At 38.3% G+C, this 22,003-nt stretch overlaps 1 protein-coding gene across 10 annotated transcripts in view; it reads left to right on the plus strand.

The window, feature by feature from the left end:
* PLEKHA7 (pleckstrin homology domain containing A7) overlaps positions 1-22,003 on the plus strand; it is a 2,079,953-nt gene that overhangs the window by 1,354,941 nt on the left and 703,009 nt on the right. For all 10 annotated transcript variants that reach the window (XM_044082761.1, XM_044082762.1, XM_044082767.1 and 7 more), the window contains exon 6: positions 89-189. In XM_044082761.1, the coding sequence (XP_043938696.1) occupies positions 89-189 (101 nt within the window). The remainder of the gene's footprint in view (positions 1-88; positions 190-22,003) is intronic.

Here is a 22,003-nt window from a genome sequence, read left to right on the forward strand (position 1 = left end):
GGTATGGCATGTATATGTTGTCTGTCTATGTAGTAATCTGCTGAAGGCATGCATCTTCTAATAAGCTATCATATTTTGATTGTTATAGACAGTAGAGAAGAAGCTGTGTTGGGGAGTATTCCTTTACCCAGTTATGTGGTTTCTCCTGTCATACCCGAAGACCGTATAAACCGCAAATACTCATTTAAGGTAGGAGTGGCACAACCACATGTTTTTCCTTTATTTTTGTCTTTCTTGTAAGTGAAACATTATCTAAATGTTTGATCTGGATGTTCATTAATTTTATTGACTTATCCTTGTTTGAGCCTTCCTAGAAGTTCGTGATCTCCCACAATGTGCAGCTGATAAACATTAGCTCTTTATAGGGCTACTACCCATGTACTTCTCTGTAGACATAGTGTGTGACTTGGAGATAATAATATATAATTATGGGTCTGGGGGAGTCATGCCCCACAGTACCTTTGTATCTGTTACTAATGGATTTATTTGCTTTGGGAAGTGTCTAAGAATAAGTTAGGTTCTTGGCTTGTCTGTGAGTCCTTAATCAGTGAGTTGAAGTTTCTCATTTATTGAACAAGCCCTATGTTATAAAAAATATTAGCAATTCCTTGAAATGGTAATTATTGTGGCATTGCATTATTTTTAACTGAAATTTAAAAACATTAATACTGCATGTTAAATCATATGTTAAAAATGCTTTCAGCCACTTTGAGGATCAGTGCATGACAGAAGCAAAGTCCTGACTTGTGCCTTTTAAATTCTGTTTTGCTTTGTTTCTGTTGTCTGATTTACACCTTTCAAGGTAGGTCATCACTTTCCACCGACTGATTAATGAATGGGGCATAGCTTTTAAATGACTTGAATCCATTTTTTCTTTAGTATTATCGAGAAGGGAAAGCCAGGGGATTTAAAAAAAAAACACTTCTGCTTAGGTTTATCTGTAAAAGATGGTATAAACCATGTACAAACTGATAAAGAAGGAATCATGTAAAGGGGAATTAAAAACAGAATAAAAGGCGCAGGTCAAAAGCATTCCAAGTTGTACTACTCTGTTTTATTAAAATGCTGAAAAAAAAAAAAAAAAAACAAGAGTGGGAGTGGTTTTCAGGGGAAGGAAGCAATTTTGCAACAGTTGATATTGGCATGTATGTGGCTAAACTGTCAGTAGTCAGAACACAGAGCTGCAATCTAGCTGTCACCAATCTCAAATCTCAGCTCAGCTGCTTTTCTGTATTAAGCCTTGCACAAGTCAGTGTGGCTTTCTCTGCTTCATTCGGTGTAATTGTCATAGGAGTGAAACTAATAAAAAACAACTCCCTACTGGCTCTGTGCAATAAGTTGTGAAGCTACACATTTTCACGTTCTTACCAGAGCATAAGCTAATTCCACAAGTACTTTTTATAGTAAGCATCAGTATACGTTATACAGGAATATTGTTGTATAGGACTGTCTGCATAAAAATGCCTTTTGTTTCATGGCTTACTTTGGTGTGTGTGTGTGTGTGTGTGTGTGTGTGTGTGTGTGTGTGTGTGTGTGTGTGTGCAGGTGCTCGTGCGTATGTGTTTGTTTCTTTTTTCTTAACACTTGGTAAGTTTAAAGGAAGGAGATGTTTATACTATTTAACATGTGCCATGGACATTTGTTTCTACTGTTACAGGTTTTGTATTCAGAAAATGATTACTAAATTACAGGCAGTAGATTTAGCTGCCATAACTGGATACTTATAGTGAAATACATATAAAATTTAAGAAGTTAATGACCTTTGCTGATGTCATCAGAAGGTGATGCTTTGGTAATGAGTTTAGCAAAACTGTTACTGTCAAATCTCTGTATTTGTTTTATTGAGAAGGAAGGGCATGATAATGTAAACATTAAATATAACAGACTACACAGATGCCTCCTTTAACAGTACAGTGGAGAATGTCTTTGTTGATGCACAGACATCCAGTATTAGACACAGTAGGAGATCTCCTCAGTTCAAAAAATATAAGAAAAAGCATTCAAGAGGTTTGGAGGTCTGTTGCTGGGAGACTTTAGCCACCCATATGTATACTTTTATCTGGCCATGGTAATGGTCTGTTGATGGGGGGTGTTCAGCTACCCACATGTTTACTGTTGTCTGGCCATGGCAGGTATACTGTTATCTAGTCACGGTACCGGTCTGTGGCTGGGGGAAGTCAGACACCCATATCTATACTGTTATCTGGCCATGGTAGAGGTCTGGTGCATGGGGAGATCAGCCACCCACATGTATACTGTTATCAGGCCATGGTAACAATTTGTTGTTGCTGGGGGAGTACAGCCATCCACCTTTGTTTTGTTATATGGGTGTGGTAGCAGTCAGTTGCTGGAGACTTCTGTCACCTACATGCATACGGTTATGTGGCCACAGTAACACCATGTTGCAGCAGAGAATTCTAACTCCTTGTAGGAGGTGGAAGTTCATGACAACAGGACTGACCTACAGATACAAGACCATCCAAAGGAGCTTGAGCTCAAGGAAGTGAGACTTCATACCTTTGCATAAAATGAATTAAGACTTACCAGACAAAGTTCATAGATCTCAAGGAAAATAATTTTGGAACATTTCATAATGTTTGTGCCTCTAGGCGTCATGAAGCAGATGTTCACAAGAAGGACACTAGTGTTATGGATTTCTGTGTCCTGAAAGTGTTAAAAAAGGAGCAAGCTGATGCCAGTCAGGCAACCCTTTCCTTCAGCCTAGAGGAGGCCAACCAAAGTAATGCATGTATGACTTTGGATATATACATGTGTGACATCTCTGTTCTGGACCAGTAATCAAGGAGCCAGAATCCTCACCAATGACAATGGAGAGGGACATTCACTTGGAATACAAATGGATACACTCCGTATTTCCAAATGCAGACCTCTATGCATCAAGCACAATTTCTCTTAAGAGCACATAGGGAACATTGTCAGCCCAGGGTCTGGATTTCTCTAGCTGTCTAGCTCCAGGTCCCCAATTAAGACTCCCTACTGGCACAGCTTCAGAGTTAAGTCCTCAGCCGAGTGCCCAACCCAAGTCCTCCACCAGAAATACATTTCTAAACACAAGCATCTGTACAAATCAGTTTGATACACAAATGACATATAATTCTTTGGACAACATTTACCTTTTTGGCCCCAAGGCTGAAGCTGTGCTTAAAACATGGAGATTAAGGCCAAGTCCATGCAAACAGTCAAGGACCTTCTTCAAGTTCAATCACCTCACCTCGCCTCACCCACAGTTATCCTACCAAACACTGGTCCTTTCCAGCCTCCCAGTCTAAGCCAAAACATAGGAGACCTTGAAAGGAAAGTAATCAAAGCCAGCACTAGTGATCAAGACAGTGGCAAGCAGATTCTAATAGGCCTGTAGGATCCAGTCGATAGGGACACAGCAAGGAGCAATTAGGAGTCTTCCTCGAGACTGCCTTTCCCCACCCCTCAAGTCTCACCCCTCCCTCCCTACCACCCTGCCCCAGATTGGGAAGACGGCTGTCTCTCTTCTTAAAGAATTGGACTCTGATTACCAGGGATCTGTGGCTACTGAAAATCATAAAAAGAGGTTTTGAACTTAAGTTCAAAAAGCCTCTAACTCCGTCAAGTTTCCCAGAAATTCCACCAATCCAAAAAAACAGAGGTCTTAAAACAAACTCAGCTCTTGTATACCCAAGGTTCTGTGGAAACAGTAGCAAGCACACTACAAGAAAAGGGATTTTACTCAAGACTCTTCATCGTACCAAGAAAAGAGGATACCTGGAGCCTTATTCTGGACCTATCAGGGCTCTACACTTTCTTGCAGGTACCGAAATTCAAAATGATAACCCTTCAAAAATTGCTGCCCATGATTTCACCCAACATCTACATGGTAACACTAGCTCTAAAGGACGCATGCCTCCATATTTGTGTAGAAGAAACTCACAGGAGGTTCTTATGCTTCAGAGCAGGTGTGAGGCATTATCAGTTCTATGCTGTCCCCTTTGGCTTATCTATTACACCCAGGGTATTCACAAAATGCCTAGCCACAGTGATAGCCTTTTGTAGGTCAAATGTCATTCGGAGCTACCCCTACTTAGACAATTGCCTCATTCAAGCAACAAATTTAGACAAACTCAAATCGGATCTGTTTTACACCCAAGAGATCCTGACTTTAGTGGGGGTCACCACCAATATCCAAAAATGTCAGAGTATTCTCACAAACAGGATTGTGTTTCTGGGGATGCTACTTTGACGGAAGTGTTTTAATAAAGGAAAGATTGTTTTAATTCCTAACAAGTTCATCCTTTTTTTGCCAGTTTTGCACTCTTTTTTACCTTTACTAGTGCTTTTGGGAGTGCTTTTTGCAACTTTTGTTTTGTTTTTTTGGGGATTTTGCTGGATCCTCTCTTCAGAAAGCCTTCCTTTCTCCAGACAAGGTTACCTTTCTAACTATGTGCTTCAAAAAGTTCCTTCTCAGGAACTACCTTATGGCTAGAGAGTTCCACAGAGGTTTGGGTACATGACATCTTGCATACTCATGATCCTCCTGGCCAGACTTCATATGGGGAAGATACAGTGGTACCTCAGAAGTGTTTGGTGCCATCATTCACTGTCCCTCAACTTCAGGGTCAAACTTTACCCTTGTCTCAGGAAAGAGTTTGTCTGGTAGGCCTGAGCCTACTCCCTCAACATGGGTCTTCCCTTCAGGATTATTCTTCAGGACCAAACTCTGATGACAGATGCCTAGGCCATAGGCTGGGAGGCTCAGTACAACTTAGACTCAGGATAGATAGGACTCCCAGTCCAAAAACAAACACATCAACCTAAAAGAACTGATGACAGTTCAAAAAGGTCTGATTGCATTCAAAGACCAATGAAAACCAAAAATGTTCCTACTAAAGACAGACAATACCATGGTTATGTGATACATAAACAAGCAAGGGGGACTCACTCTTACTCTCTTTTTCACCTAGCCATGGACCTTTGGGAAACTGCAAACTCCCTAGATCTGCACCTCATGGATCAGTGCCTACCAGGAAAAAAAAACAACTGGAGGATCACCTCAGCAGGAGCCTGTCAGACCCTCATGAGTGTCAACTGCATTGGGAAGTTTTTATCAGCATAACCAAGAGAATATGGTGTGCCATAGCTAGACCATTTTGCCATCAAAGAAAACTCTCACTTGAAAAAAGTGTACCCTCAAGAACCAAAACAAGGTCAGTCTGGAAGAGAGATGCCTTCTCCTTCCCTCCAATACCCTTGCTTCACAGGGTACTGCTAAAGATAAGGGAAGAAGCTGCAGTGGTCATTCGTATAGCTCCAGACTGGCTAAAGTAGCACTGGCATCCTCTAATGCTTAATCTCACCAAGAAGGAACCATGGCTGCTGCCCCATTGAGTGGACCTATTAAAACAGAACAAGGGCACCATCATACACCTCAACTTGAACACACACAAATTGACAGGTTGGATGATACTTTGACCCCCTGGAGGGGGTCATCCCTTAACAAACAGGTCTTGGGCATTCTAAAAGAAGCCAAGAGATTGAGCGCAAGAAAATCTTACTCTGCCAAATGGAAGAGATTCATTATGTGGTGCAGACAAAGGTTACAGAGCCCTCTTGTAGCTCAGATTCCTTAGATCCTGTCATACTTTCCGGGATTTTTTGACAAGGGCCTTTATTACTTCTTTATTAAAATTCATGTTTCAGCAATTTAAGCTTGTCTGCCTATTTAACCCCCTCTCTTTTCCCATCCTCTCATGAAACAGATCCTGAATGGGGTTATTCATATTAGAATCCTGAGAAAACCTCCTGTTCCACGGTGATCGTAATTTCATTCTGAAGAAGCTCACCATACCTCATTTTGGGCCATCTGCCTCTGCACACATTAAATTCCTGGCCAGGAAGACAACCTTTTTGCTCACCATTACCTCAGCTAGAAGGGTATCAGAGCTTCAAGCCCTTGTGTGTGTGGAACCTTTCATCACTTTCCACCCTGACAGAGTATCTCTTAAGACCAACCCCTCCTTTATGCCTAAAATGGTTGCAGAGATTTGTTTAAACCAGGTCACCCACTTGCCTACCTTCTTTCCTAACCCTCAAAACAAGAGGAAAGAATCCTCTATTCATTGGGTGTGCATAGGCAACTGCATTACTACTTGGACAGAACAAAAAATGTCAGGAAGCTTAACCAGCTTTTTGTGGCCCTTGCCTGTAATTCTGAGGGGAAGCCAGTTTCTAAGAGATCAGTCTGTTAATGGATCTCTCACTGTATCTTGTTTTGCTACAACCATTTTGGAAAGAAGTCACCAGACTCTGTGAGGTATAACTCCACCAGGGCTACTTCTGCATCTTTTTAAAGGGGTGGCCTCAAAGACAATTTGGAAGCCCCTGCTTGGTCATCTGTGCATACCTTCATCAGACATAATCACCTTCCAGCCTCCTCCAAGTCCACAGTGCTGTTTGCCACTGCAAACTTACAGGACATTCTCTCCTCTCCATAAAAGTTTCCATCCACCCTCCTTCAGCTTTGGGAGTCATCCCATCACTTGTGACTGCAACAGTGAAACGTGAAGAACATAGTACAGTTGTGTACACTTACCACAAATGTAGATGTTTGAGTGTATTCACAGTTGCACTGTTCTTTCCTTTATTCCTTCCCCTCTTGCCTCATGAGTTTGGGGTAGGCATTCTCCTCTCTAGTTCCAGGTTGTTCACCCCTCCTATGTTTGGATTAGACTCTGGCCCTTACTATGGAGTTTCTGAGCAACTTTAGGGGCCTTCTAGGGGCTTCCTTATGTACTGGGCAAGAAAGTACTGAGGGTATGGCACCAGTATTACCCCCTTTATGCCCAGATGTCTTGACATCAGTTCCGGGTGCCACCGGCTACAGGGGGAGGAGGAAATTTTTTGGTAGTTGGGCTGGGCAAGGTCTTCCACGGCTGGAAATCCCATCAGTTTTGACTGCAACAGTGACTACATTTGAACATCTACATTTATGTACACAACTGTACTTTCTTCCTTCTTACTTAGGTGCTTGGTTGTGTACATTTTGCTTCTAATTTAAGGCCCTGGGCCATGATATATTTGTAACTGGTCAATACCACAACACTGCTCTGATAGCTGAGTGATGGAAGTCTGGTGCTGTACTCATTTTAAAGATCCCTTGACTATAGCAAAATTAACACTGGAAAATAAAACAGGCATAGGTAAGTTTATATTCCATTTGTTTGCAGTAGTCCTGATCCTTTTTTATTACTGCTAAGAAGTTATGAACAAAGGCAGGACTAGCCATAAATGCAGTGGCTACTGGTGTATCCATTATCGCAGGGGTCACCAGAAGCACTCAAGTCCCAGGTGCTTGAAGACTACACTCTGTAAGTCAAAGACTCCAGTCTCTTGCAAATTGCAAGGACTGTCATTAGTGCTCAAACTCAACTGCATGTTCAGGTGAAGTGCAGCAGCTATGCAGAGGGAGTGTGAAGAAGTGGGAGAGGGGGGGGGGGTGGAAAGTAGGAGGGGAGTTTAGTGTTAAGGAGTAAAGCGAGGTATTAAGTGTAAGGGGCAATAAGTGACTTTAGAGTTAGGGATTGGGATGGGGAGTGCTACAGTTAGGGAACAGGTGGGAGTTTTAGGGTTAGAGTTTGGACTCAGGCAGGTCTATGCAGTTCAGTAGGGTTGGGAGGTGGGAGGACCAGGGAACTGAGTAATATCAGTCTAGTGGGACTCTGGGCACATGCCATTTAGAGCAGGTGGCAGGGAGCAAGTGTATTTGCAAGCTACTAGCTTAAAAGCACTTGTAGTAGACCAGTATGACAGCTTTATTCTTAAGACTGTTTTTTTAGTTATATAATTTATGATGCTGCTATGTAAAGCAACGGAAGACAGTAACATCTGAGAGCAGTAATAAAGGCATACATCTTTATTTTTTTTTTTACTACAGCATTCCACAGTAACATATAAAAGAACAATTATTTTATATTTGTATGTTTTTTTCCTTCCACCTCTGTCAACCATCAAGTCCTCCTCCCATAGACCTTGAACGCATTTGTAATTAATGCATCATGCCCTTCCTGTAATGAATGAGAGCCATATAGAAGAGGCCATAGTTCAGATAGCCATGGAGGATTTCTTGCCCCTTCTAATGCATACCTATCCATCTGTTTCTACGGGAGGAACTTCCTCTTCCCAATGGCCTGTGGGTCTCTCTTAAAGCTACAGATGTCCTATATTTCAGGAAGGACTGTAATTGTCCCTAGGTGGGAAATGGATGATGCCTTCTCCCCTCTTTATAGCCAGTATCAGGCAGAGCATTATTTTATATGGGCATTGTTATTAAACCGTAACCCACTGTCAGGTAGTAAAGTGAACACTCACATCACTGAGAGGGTGTGCTATGCCTTCCTAGCATGCATGTATGCAGCCAAGTATATGCATTGAATGCTACATTCACTGACTTGATGTCAAAACCTCAAATCCCTAGTATCTGATGAATTCACCACTGCACAAGCTTCTACTTTTGCAAGTTAGCAGTCAGTAAACTAGAATTACCCTTTCTTCCCCTGGATGAGTGAGCCTTTATCAGCTGCTCATTTCCATCCCCACCCCTCAGGTCTTCTTGCACCTGAGGCACTGCATGTAGTCAAGGCTTTATTCCCGGTGCATCATAGCTGGGCAAGGAGCAAATAATTACTATGTAGAGCATATGATATATATAAAATGAATTTTGCGTAGAGTTTATATTTTAAAACTTTCCTAGTATGCTCAGTACGAGTGAGTATACTCACAAGGCCTAACATACATATAAAGCAGAGTTTTTCCTTAACCAAATTCAAGTGTAATTTGGACCAGTGGACAGGGAATCAGAAATTTTCCCTGGTATGGCACCTTTGCATCTTAAGGACAGAAGCAGCCTGTGAATGCTTGACCACCCATTGTCCAAGCCTATATCCAACCCTTAAAATCACCTTGGATATCAAATCATGTCGGACACATTTGGGAAATCATGGCTAGGCTTATAAAGGCCCCTAGGGCTATTAGCCTAGTAATCACCTAGGAACAACATCTGCTGCTTTACTGCTATTTTTTAAAATACAAGTCTTTGCCCTGACTACACCCCTGGTGAACACAGGTTGGTCTGTAAGCCTGGGGGTGGAGGAATGGAACCGGCCTACCTGTGATGGTACATCCATCTTGGAGGTAGAGAGTTGATAAAATTCTGCAGGAGGAGGGCCACCTGGCTCACAGCTTGATGTTACAGCTCCAGTGGAGAGACTTGGGTCACACATTTGCAAATGGGTCTACATATACACTAGGTGGGGGATGCAGGTGTATAAATATACCTGCGTGCATATACTTTGGTGCACCAAGTGTTATACTGCAGCTACAAGCCAGAAGTGGGAGAGTGGAGTAAGGTCAAACATAAAATTCACTTACCCTGCATGATGATTGCTGTGAGTCCCTGTCAATCCACTACATCCCTTGTTACCAGTCTAGAAAACCAATATAAAGGAAATATAGCCTTGATGGGTACAGGGCATGATGCCAGCATTTTTTTTTTAAATTAGCTGCACTGGCATTTCTCCTTTGTTAAAACTACGTTATGAGACAATTGCCAGCTACATTTTGCCAAGACAAAGTAATGATTTCTAACAAGGAAATCAGTCATTTTTGTCACTGTACACTTCTTATGAGTTGTATAGCACATTAGCTCTTAAAAGGAGATGAGATTAGAAAATGAGCACAATTCATAATTATTCAAAGGTTGAAGAAATTAAACCTGAATAAGAGGCACCATAAATATCTGTCCCCACATAAAACTAACTGAAGAAGTAATTGCAAGCAGCAGTATCATAGCTCTGTGGAGAATTGGGGGGGGGGGGCAGAAAGTGGGGGAGCAGTGAAGCATTAGCCTGCACCATGCTAGTGGCTTTCTGTTCAACCACAAAACGTCTTCAGAAAAAGCAGTATGAATAGAAACTTCATGTAGAATTAACAAAGGAGCTTGGTGTGCTATAGTAAACCACATGGGACCTTAGTACAGTAACCCCACCGTGTGTGTGCCATGTCCCCTACAGTCTAATGTTTTGATTATGTCATATTGTGGGATGTGGGCATTGAACAATCTTGAGGTATAGCTGGGTTCACTTCCAAAATAAAAAAAAAATCCCCTATCTTCTTAAATTCACTTAGATCTATACAAAAAAAAAGTTCTATTTATTTTACACTTGATGCAAGAAGGTGATTGCAGGCATCGACATACCATTTTAAAGTGCTGGTCCACATTTTAATTTTACTTAGAACTCATCACTGCCTTTAGATTTCCTGAATCTTTCCATGTAGCTTCATACTGCTTTGAATCATGAGCTGTTTGTGATTAGATTAAGTACTTTTTTTAATCACTGTTGTCCATATTAAACTATGCTTAACCACAAGAACTCCTTGCAACTAAATGCAGCCTTTTCTGAAAATCATATAAGATCTGGGCTATACTTTGTCCATTGCTTGCAAATGGTTACTTCCCCATGAAAAATGGATGCATTCAGTAGCTGATATAATCACATGCATAACTACTTTGAAGAAGCTGAAGGCTTCTTTCAAAACTTATTTTATCTTAATCTGTTTTTTTTTTTCATTTTGTATGTCATTTTTTTAATGAAACTGCATTTCTGTTTCCAGGCAACCTAATAACCTACATTTAGCACCACATCCACTTGTGCAAGCTTCTCTTGAGCTAGAATTAATTAATTTATGCTTAAGAAAAACAGTGTCAAGCTATTCCAGTTATCATAATACAACGTTGACAAAATGATTGCTTTATTTGCTGCTACCCACATATTTCCCAGTTAAATGTTTTTGGTAACCATTAACACTTTTTAAATCTGTAACAGTTTTATGAAAGTTACCATTGTTTTTATACTTTTGGCAAGTGTTTATTACCTTATAGTTTTCAAGATTACTATTTACTGAGACATTCCCTTTTGAGTCTATATTTATTTTTTGCTGTCCAGTGTACTGTCATTATTCCTGTTTACTTAAATGATCACTGTAGGTAAACTGCTGAATTCCACCAGTCATTAGTTTAGCAGTGCACTAGCTTTTACAGAGACTTAAAAAATTAAAGTATATTATACAATGCTTACTCTAAAACGTGCACGCTGATTGGCCAGCCCAACCAGCGTGCCCATTGTAAATCCCTCAATATACTAACGGAAAAAGGTCCGGTCGCCCGGACTTTTTCCGTTAGTATAAAACACTGTCTCGCTATGTTAAAAGATTTTAACATAGCGACACAGATTTAAAAAAAGCAACGGAGATCTCCGTGGCTTTTTTTAAAGCTGTCTCGCTATGTTAAACTCCTTTAACATAGCGACACAGTGTGTAAAAAGCAACGGAGATCTTGCGATCTCCGTTGCTTTTTTTTTTAAACCTGTCTCGCTATGTTAAATGAGTTTAACACGAGACAGCTTTAAAATAAGCAACGGAGATCTCCGTTGCTTATTTTAAAGCTGTCTCGCTATGTTAAACCCATTTAACATAGCGAGACAAAAGCAACGGAGATCTTGCGTTCTCCGTTGCTTTTGCCCACAGCTCTGATGTACTGCGTAGGCATGCGCAGTACATCAGAACTGCCGCAGAACACCAGACAGCTGCGGAAGGGCAGCAAAGAGGCATTATACAATGCCATTATTTAAGAAAAGTAATTATTTCTTTTCTTAAATAATGTCATTGTATAATAATAACCACTTCTGGGTGTGGGTAATGCTGGATTTACCCACGGTTGTCTTTGTTTGGTCCCTCGGGCTTCGCCCTCGGGACCAAACCACGCCAACCGTGGGTAAATCCAGCATTACCCACACCCAGGCGTGGGTTATTGCTATAATATTACCTGTTTCACTGAACTTAAAACTGCTGCTTTTACCATCAGTTTCCTCACTTTGTCAAGACCTAGAAACAATCCCTTTAAGATCTGAACCCCAACGAGGATAAGAGACTAACTTAGGCACCAGATTTACTGTACGTCTGTATGTTTTTGAAGAAATATTTAATTTTCTAAATTTTTCAAATTTATAAAATTATGTGGCAAAAAGTACCAGGCAACATGTTTCAGACATTTCATATTTTGCAGTTACCACGTTAGCTTTGCACAAAGTAAAACAAACTCCAGTTTGCTGCAGTATAGTGTCTTAGATAAGCAGGTGTGACATCAGACCTTAGTTCAGCTAACCATGTGTCTGTACAGGCATATATAACTTCTATTTCTAAATTTATATTTATATATACTATATAAATACTTTGTGTGTTTGTTTGATAAATGGAGGATGCAGCTTTTAGAAAAAGCATTATTTTACAACGAACAGATGCAGGCAAAGATGAGCAAAGACCTTAGAAGATTTAAACACCAATATTGTGAATGACTTGCTGTTTTCACAGTATCAAGATTTTTATGAAAAACTTGTTAACAGGGAAGAAAGGAAATGCAATGCATTGTTTTTAAAGAAAAAAGAAAGATAGGGATGTTGAACATTATCAAACTAAATCTGCTTCTTCTACTAATAGGTTAACTGTGGAGAATTTTGTGCATGGCTCTGACGTACACAAGAATTCTGCTGGTAATGACAGGGATATGGCTGATGATTTATACAGTGATTATGCTGATGTGTATAATGAAATGGATGAAGGTGGTTCACAGGATTTTCAGCAACCAATATGCTCAGAAAGGATAGCAAACAGAAATTAGGAGAGGAAATACACATACAGTCATGCAGTGCAAATTCAAAGGAGATATCCCAACTGGGGGAGGGGCAGGAACAGATATTAATTTTTGGGACTGAACATATTGTGCATATTTTTCAAGGCTTTAAGATTTATAATTACACAGACAGGGCTATCACTAAGAACTGTTTTTCAGATTTAAATTTGTTTCCTCCAAAGTACTGGATGTTGCTGACTGTTATATGTTGAAATGTACACTAGAAAGCTTAATTTCCATCTAATTTTTCCCAAAATCAGGTGAGGCCTAAAAATGGAGCATGTGCACGCAATACTATTCTGAAGAAAAGTAGTGTGTTTAATCCACCACTCCATCTCCTCACTAATGTTTTTTTGAGAAGCCAGTGAAGGAAGACATGTATGAATTATGGGCTCAGAACAGAAAGTTTTATGCCAGCGTAAGTCCTGATGATAGAATTCTCATGAGTCAGCTGAGAGGGGACAAGGGAATGTGTATTATTACTCCTGACAAGGGAGGTGGTATAGTAATATTCATTTCAGAGGATTATTCCAACATTATGCAGAAATATTTTATTTAATGAAGAGAATTATGCACAGGTTTCTAAGAACCAAATAAATATTGCATATCAATGTATTGACAGTTATTTAAAAGAATATGTCCTGGACAAACATATTACTAATGACCTCCTTAATTTTCTTACTAATTCCCATCCTAAGGTGCCGGTTATATTCGGCATCCCAAAAGTACACAAAAGCATCACCGAGCCACTTTTTAGACCCATTGTTGCTGCCAGTGGCTCCAAAACAAACAATCTGGCACTATTTGTAGATAAAATGACTAAGCATGTAGTGGAGAGAGCAGCACATCTAATTAAGGATTCCTGGGATTTTCTCGGACAGCTTAAACAAAATTTATGGGCAGCTGATTTGGTATTTTTAACTGTTGATGTGAAAGATCTTTTTTCCTGTATTCCAAAGCAAGAAGGACTAAAATTATTTGAAGAGACACTCTTTACATCTTCCACCTTAGTCATGATAAAGTAAACCTCATCTTAGAGAATATTTTTTTTATTCTTTGAAGGCCAATATTTCCAACAAACAAGAGGAGTTGCCATGGGGGCTGCCTGCGCCCCTATATATGCAAATATAGTACTATTAGGTTGGGAATTAAGATATGTATTCCACAAAGAATTTTGGAACAACATCCAATTATATTGCAGGTTTTTGGATGACATCTTTATTTTGTGGCAGGGAAAAGTGGAGATATCCCTAGCTTTATTAACCACCTGGAAAAACTACCTAATTTTGGGAATTTACTTATAATTACAACACTAGATGTATATATTACTTGGACATGGCAATTTACCATACACCTACAGGTTTCAAATCTAATATATTTCACAAGAGTACCTTTTGTAATTCTTACCTTCACTATATGAGCAGCCACCCAATTTCACATAAAAAAGCTTGGTCAAAAGACAAGCTATAAGAATTACACTCATGACCTCAGAACTGAGTGATGTAAGGCAGGAATGTTTCACATTAAGAGATCTGTTTTTAGAAAGGGGATATCCCAAACAGATGGTGGAACAAATTATTGAGGACATTTATGTAGGATGGGGATTAAAATATAAGCTCCTCTTAAGAAACCACCCAGTAACTAACATAGTCCCCACAGATCCTGGTGAAATGAAGATTTATGAGCATGCATGTATAGTGCAATACAGCCCTATATCATATGAAGTGAAACACATATTAAAAAAGAACTGGAGTATATTTAGGGTAAATAATGATGTGTTAACTGCAGTGGGAGATAAACAGGTTTTTTATCAGCAAGGTGGGCATGAATATTAAACATCTTATGGAAAACAAGTTGAATTTACCGATAACAGGTGGTCATGGTACAACACCCTGTTGGAGGTGCTTTTAATGTACTAATATTTTCAAAGCACCTCAAACCCAGCTAGCTAATAAGATGGCACCTAAAAGTTTGTATTCAAGAAAGGTAATTGTTTTACCACCAGAGTGGTGTACCTTGTTCTGTGATACATGCAATGGATTCTATGTTGGGAAACTGGAAAGGGCATTGAAAAGCAGAATCTATGAGCCCGTATATGATGTTAAAAACAAGAAGGATACAAATGCATTATATAGGCATTACCTCACTTGTTCCAATTTTACAGGTTTTAAATTTGGTATTTTGGATACAATGGACATAGATTTGAGGGGGGGGGGGTGACTGGAAGAATCTATTAAATAAAAAAGAGCTGGTTTGGAAACTCAGACTAGCAGCCAATTTTCCACCAGGTATAAATAATTAATTGACAATACTTCCAGCTCTAAAGGAAAAATCTATGAAACTTTCAAGTATTTTAACATTTTTACATGCATTAATGTGCCTGCATTTTTAAACACATACTGAAGTTATTTAATATATAAGTTTCCTATTTGTAACAAGCTAGGTTAGCTTGAATATTAACACTTTGTGTATTTAACATTGTTCATGTGACCATGTCACATGTGATTTATTTCGGCAGTACCACTGGCTCAATTTTTATCTGTTATATAACATGTACTGGTATAAAAATGTTCCTTAAATTAGTGTGCTTTATTCTGATGAAGTCTTATATGTGAAAGATGAAAGTGCTTAATCTTGGTGTGTTTTTACTGCAATAAACAGAGTTTGTATACAGGCTTGTTGGGTGTGTTTTCTGTTTGGTTCATATCTCCATGGACACAAATTGATAGAGAGTAATAAAAACAGAGTATGTCTTTCTTTTAATGGCTTTCATTCAATGGCTAGGCAATAATGTTTTCTGAAAGCATTCAAGGGTTTTCTCTTTCTTGGAGAGCAGTAAAGATAGGATAAAACCAGACAGCACATGCTGTACCATTGTCTTAACATGGATAACCTTCCTTTTGGGTTAACTCAATTCTGTGAGTGTGGCTGTTAGTTTAGGACAATTATTCCTATTAGGAAGGTAACTTTTCAATATTTGAAGATGTGCATAGTTTTGTGTGTCAATATTAAGTTAAGAGAAGTTTTGGGTGTATTGGGATGCACTTTTTTTGAGGGCTTTCAATAAAACAAAAAGTTTTGCAAGATGTGGCATAGGCTCAAATGGATTTGTCAAGAAACAAATGTATAAAAGATCAGACTGCCAAACATTAGTGTATGCATGTAACTTAAAAGCTAGAGCTAGATGCTTGAAAAAAAACTGTTACAGATAAAAGGTGGGAATAACTTTCTAACATAAACCTTTCAAATGCATCTTTAAATGTTAATGGTCTCTCAGAAATATACAAAAACTAAAGAGTAGTGAACTGTATTAAAACATGTAAGAGTGCAAATAGCTGTGCTATAGAAGACACATTTGGAAATAATTAATTACATGAGGAGCTCCAGTAGTGACAGAAGAGGACAAAACAGATAGTAATGGTAGATTTGTAGTACTAAGGGGCTACTGTCAAGTGAGGAGGGATTACACTGGTATGTACTTATATTCCACCTAAAACTGCTGTAATGGAGCTTAAAAAAATTCTGGGAAAAGTCATCAGTTTTCAGCAGGAATATTACTTATAGGTGGGGGATGGAATTTGATTTGCAGCAGGGGAGATGTGTCTGGGGGGCCCAGAAGGGAAAATATAACAAAGGAGGGTAGATTCTTGAAGACAAGTTTGAAAATATTTGGCATGGAAGATGTGAATTCAGTAGCAGGAGTTTCGAGTGAATTTACATATTATTCCCCGAGATACAAAAACTGGGCTAGGCTAGACAGAACTTACATTTCACAGGAGCATGTGCATTTGATTTAAAGTTTTGATACACATCCCATAACTATTTCAGATCACATGCCTGTAATAACTAAAATAAAAATGCAGAGTAATTAAATAAAAATGAGACACTGGCACTTTCCCTCCTTCTTTGTTTTTCAGCTGCTCCCGTTAGGGGTCTCCACAGCTGATCATCTGTTTCCATTTCTTCCTGTCCTCTGCATCTTGCTCTGTCACACCAACCACCTGCATGTCCTTTCTCACCATATCCATAAACCTTGTCTTAGGCCTTCCTCTTTTCCTTTTACCTGGCAGCTTCATCCTTAGCATCTTTTTCCCAATATACTCTGCATCCCTCCTCAGCACATGTCCAAACCAACATAATCTTGCCACTCTGGCTTTGTCTCCAAACCTTCCAACCTGGGCTGACCCTCTAATATACTTATTCCTAATCCTGTCCACCCTTGTCACACCCAGTGCAAATCTTAACATCTTTAACTCTGCCACATCCAGCTCTGACTCCTGCCTTTTTGTCAGTGCCACTGTCTCCAACCCATATAACTTAGCTGGTCTCACTACCCACTTGTAGACCTTCCCTTTCACTCTTACTGGTACTCGTCTGTCACAAATCCCTCCTTTCCTATCTGTTGAAAAGAAAAGAATTTAAAGAAAGGGTAGTGGAAATTATCTAGGAGTTATTAGAAAAGACAGAAATGTCTTCTGAAAATACAGTTGGCAGTGGGATAAAATTAAAGTGGAGTTTAAAAATAGGGTGGAAATAAAAGAGAGAGACATGGTTAAGAAACAACAATAATTATTTAGAGGGACTGACAAATGTTTAAGTATTGTAGAATAGAGAGAATCTCACAGAACAAGAAGAAGAGCAATTGCAGAGTGCTAAGCAGAAAATATAGGATTAGCTTCATAATATGTATGAGTTTGGAAAGATTGCTGTTAAGCAACTGTTTTTTGATAATAACGACAGAGCACAAAAGCTTTTAGTTCAACGACTCAGGCAGCAGAAAGTAGAAAGGGTTGTCTCCAACCTTAGGGAGACTATAACAAGGAAGATAAAAATAGCTCCTGTAGAGGTACTAGAAATATTTTAGAAATTTTATAAAAGTCTGTATAAAGCAGAGAAATATGAAGATCAAAAAAAAGTACAAATGGAAATGTTAATGGAAGAATTAAATATGGAAAGATAAGAGGTAGATAAGGCTTAATTATTAACAGGATAGGAGGAGATGAGAGAAAAATGGTGATGTGTAACCGATCTACAGGAAATTCCCCTGGAATTATGGTACTCCTCTGGAAGTTTGAAAGCTAGGAGGGAAAAAACTGATGAAGATCTGGAAGGTTTTGTTTAACAGTATTTTAAGAGGAGGAGAAGCACCAACCTCCTGGCTAAAGCTGTGATGGTTGTAATACCAGAAAAAGGTAAAGACTCATCAGATTGAGCTTCATAAAAGCCCATTTCAATCCTAAACCATGATTATAAAGTTTATGTCTATAATGGCTAAAAACTGGAAAAATTATGCCAAACCTGATAGATATGGATCAACATGATTTTGTGGATAGGAGGCAAACATTTGACAACATTAACAGAACATTTTTGATCCAGAGGAAGCTGAATATAAGAAAATATCACTGTTGTTGGTGGGTCTTGATAAAGAGAAAACATTTGACAGAGTAAGCTGGGAGTTTATGTGCCGGGCAATGGAAGCATTTGTATTCCCTAATAAAATTATAAGGTTGATTAGGAAATATATGATGGCTCAGAGGTGAAAATTAAAGTGGCAGGTTCTTCTCTGATAATTTCTGTTTGAACAGGGGAACCAGGCAGGGTTGTCCTCTTTCCCCTTTGTTATTTGCACTATATTTAAAACCATTGGCAAAGAAAATAAGAGTCTGACTCTGAAATTTAATGATATAATTGATATGGTAGGAAATAAAATCAGGCTCTATTTGCAGATGACATTATTTTATACCTGATAAAACCAAAAAAGGACATTTTAGTGCTGTGGAACATTTTGAGGCAGTTTCAAATCTTTTTTTTTTTTTGGATACAAAATTAATGATGCTAAAACAAAGGCAGTAGTTGTAAATGATGTACCCAGACACAAATTGGTTCAGCAATATCCATATTTATGGGACATAATAAAACAAAGTACTTAGGAGTATGGATTAAAAAAAATTGTGTAATGAGTTGGCAGACTTTAAAGATTCTCTGTAGACTGCTCTGTCAGAGGTACTGGGTAAGCAAATTGGTGTAACTAAGGAAATGATTTTTTTTGAGTTATTGGTACAGAATCGGAATTGCCTATTCATAGTAAGGCCTTGCTGAGTCTAATTATGATGGCTGCCAAAAAAGGAAAATACTAGAAAATGGAACTCAGAGTCTAAACCAACCGTACTTGACGTAGTCAGTATAGTAACAGAGATAAAACAAACGGAATTGGCATCTTTAGAAAAGGGTAGGAGAAAATTACATAGGAAAAATGGGAATTGTGGGGACAATACATGCAGAGGAAGAACGAGGTTTGAAAGAAGGCAGGATTTTAATGAGCTATGTAATGTTTGACTAACAATGACTGGATCAATTATACGTGATGTATAATGTTTGCAACTGCAATTATGTCAACATGGTTTGTGTTGTATAATGTTTGCAACTACAATTTTGTCATTAAGGTTTGTTTTCATTTATGTAAATGTATGACTGCCTATCTCATATGCGGTAATTTAATAAAGATGTTTCTTTTTTTAAAAAAATCATGTACTCCTGTCTTAAGTTATGGCTTTGAAATTGGCAAATTAATGGAACTTTTTGTTATAATTGCGCATTCAACCTAACTTGCCGTTTTTCATTGCTTATTGTCCTGTAAAGCCTGTTTTGTGTTCTTCCAGTAAAAACTAACTCTTTAAGAAGAAATCTTCTGTACTTACTATCTAAAGCATCACAATATGTATATATATATATATATATATATATATGTGTGTGTGTATGTGCATGTATATATATATATATATATATATATATATATATATATATATATCTGTATGTATATAGATTTACTTACCTTTATTGAAAGGCACTAATATCAACACCAAGTGAATGACATTATCCATATCAAAATGCCACTAAACATGCATGAGTACATGCAAAAACCAAAACGAAAACATCATTTTTGTAGGGGGACAAGCCCCCTACACCCAGATATATATTCTAACTGTGAGATCGCACAATTCCCTGGGAAAAGCCAAATTTCCCCAACCCTGAGAATCATCTGATCTGCTACTTTTCTTGACAGGTGTTGACCAAATTGTGTCAACTAAACAGAAGTCAACCAAAGTAACACATTCCATGTGTGTGTGTGTGTGTGTGTGTGTGTGTGTGTGTGTGTGTGTGTGTGTGTGCATATATATATATATATATATATATATATATATATATATATATATATATATATATATACACATACATACACAAACACACACACATATGTTTATATATGTGTGATCAATAGATTTTTTTTATATTTGTTTACAGTAGCACACACAAGGTAATTTCTGTATCCGTTATTAATATCCATGAACATTGTTGCTTGTTTAGTTTTACCGAACCTTCCATGTTATAAAGGGTATTTGTCAGTAAATAAAGAACAGATTAGTATTGCTCCAAAATTAAAAAAATACATTTATTGAAACATATTTTCACAATGGTAGGGTATAATAATTATTTTATTGCACATGGTGTTTAATTGTGGCTTCATTTCCATTATTGTATAGCAGTGTGCAGTATTGCATAATATTTGGTTTATGTAAATGATGGGTTTATGACTTATTTTCAGCCTTGATAAAAATGTGTATCCAGAACATTTCTATACTGAGTTACACAACAAATAAAATGTATTTCTATAAGAGCTACAGTTATTATCATTGTAATATGTCAGTCAGTAAAACCATATTGACTAGGGCAACATTTTTACAAACTTAAAAGATAGAGCTGTCTTTTATATTAGGTATGACAATCTAAGAACATTCATAATTGACTACCCACATGGACTCTAATAATGCAGAAATTGATACCAATTGGAAGACATGACCCTAAAAGCTCAGATTTAAAGAAGAAGGCTGTGGTGCTATAGTAATATCATGAAATAATAAATAGGTATGAAATGAGAAAGCTGTAACCAAAGGCACTGTAATGTTGGCCTGTATCCTTGATGAAACAGAATCCAGGAAATGGGTTATGATGTTACTCCTCTGGAGATCCCTGGTCAGGCTCCAGCTCAGCTCCATGTTAATTTCTCATGCCTGTACACAGATAAGAATATCACATTAATTGGGAGGATACAGAGGAAGGCTAGCAGGGTAATAAAAGGAATGGAGAGCAAAGTTTATAAGGAAATGTTATGTTAACTAAATCTATTCTCACTTGAGGATAGGTGAGAAAAGGGGAAAATGCAATTATATTGATATAGTAAGGCAGTTACTGTTATCACAGAGTGACTGGAGATGTGACAGTTTTAGAATAGAAAAAAGAAACAAACAGGTGCTTGGAAGCAGAGCCAGATCATGGTCAAATGGGGGGTTAGGCAGTGTAACAGTATCCCATTACTTGGCTGTCTCTCCCCAATGATCAAAAAACATTGTTCAAACTTGTCAGTGTTCATACTATTTTCTTATTTATTTTTACAATGATTACAGATTTGTATTTAATTTAAACCTTTTATTTCATATTTTACAACTAAAACACTGACAGACATGTGCTAAATAAAACAGTGTCACATCGAAAACAGACTTGGCATGAGCAACAGTAAACAAATGCTTCCGGCAACTCATTAAACTACAAGAGATGTGCTGGGATTCATAGTTAAATAGCATATAGTGAAGCATTAATTGCCAGCTGTATGAAGGGTATAGGAATTCAAAAGACAAATGTATAACAGATTTGTTAATAGCTTGTAACAATCCACTGGATGTAAGTATGCCTTTTCTGGGGTAGTCATTCAGTTCTGTCATGGGTTCATACATACTTAGGTAATTGCTAGGCTAGGTGCTCCTGTGGACCATTTTATCCCTACACAATTTTACTTTTCTTTGGGTGAAACTCAAACCCTGTACCTTGTTTTTGTGAGGCAAACACTTGACCATTATAACAACCCCCTGCCTGTTGAAGCCACTTGGTCAGAATCACACAATAGACAAATGAAGACTGAAGGAAATCTGTGTGTGCACTACAGACACAGCTCATTAGCAACACATAGCCTTATTCATCTGAGCTAGGTACCAGTGAGACTGTTTTACGCCAACACAGTGTATTTAGCACCACTGTGCCTGCAAAAAAAATGTGTTCATGGTTAAAATATTATGTACACGTCCTGCTGACCAGTTTATTCTCAGCCAAATAATAAATACAACAGTCAACAAAACAATAAACCAAAGAACGTGATTCACATGAGGACACTTTTGTTTAATATAACTGATTTCTTCCTTTACACCCTAACTAATGTGA

This window comes from Protopterus annectens, chromosome 9.part0 (assembly GCF_019279795.1).
Source record: "Protopterus annectens isolate FY-2018-M chromosome 9.part0, PAN1.0, whole genome shotgun sequence".
Lineage (NCBI taxonomy): Eukaryota > Metazoa > Chordata > Ceratodontiformes > Protopteridae > Protopterus > Protopterus annectens.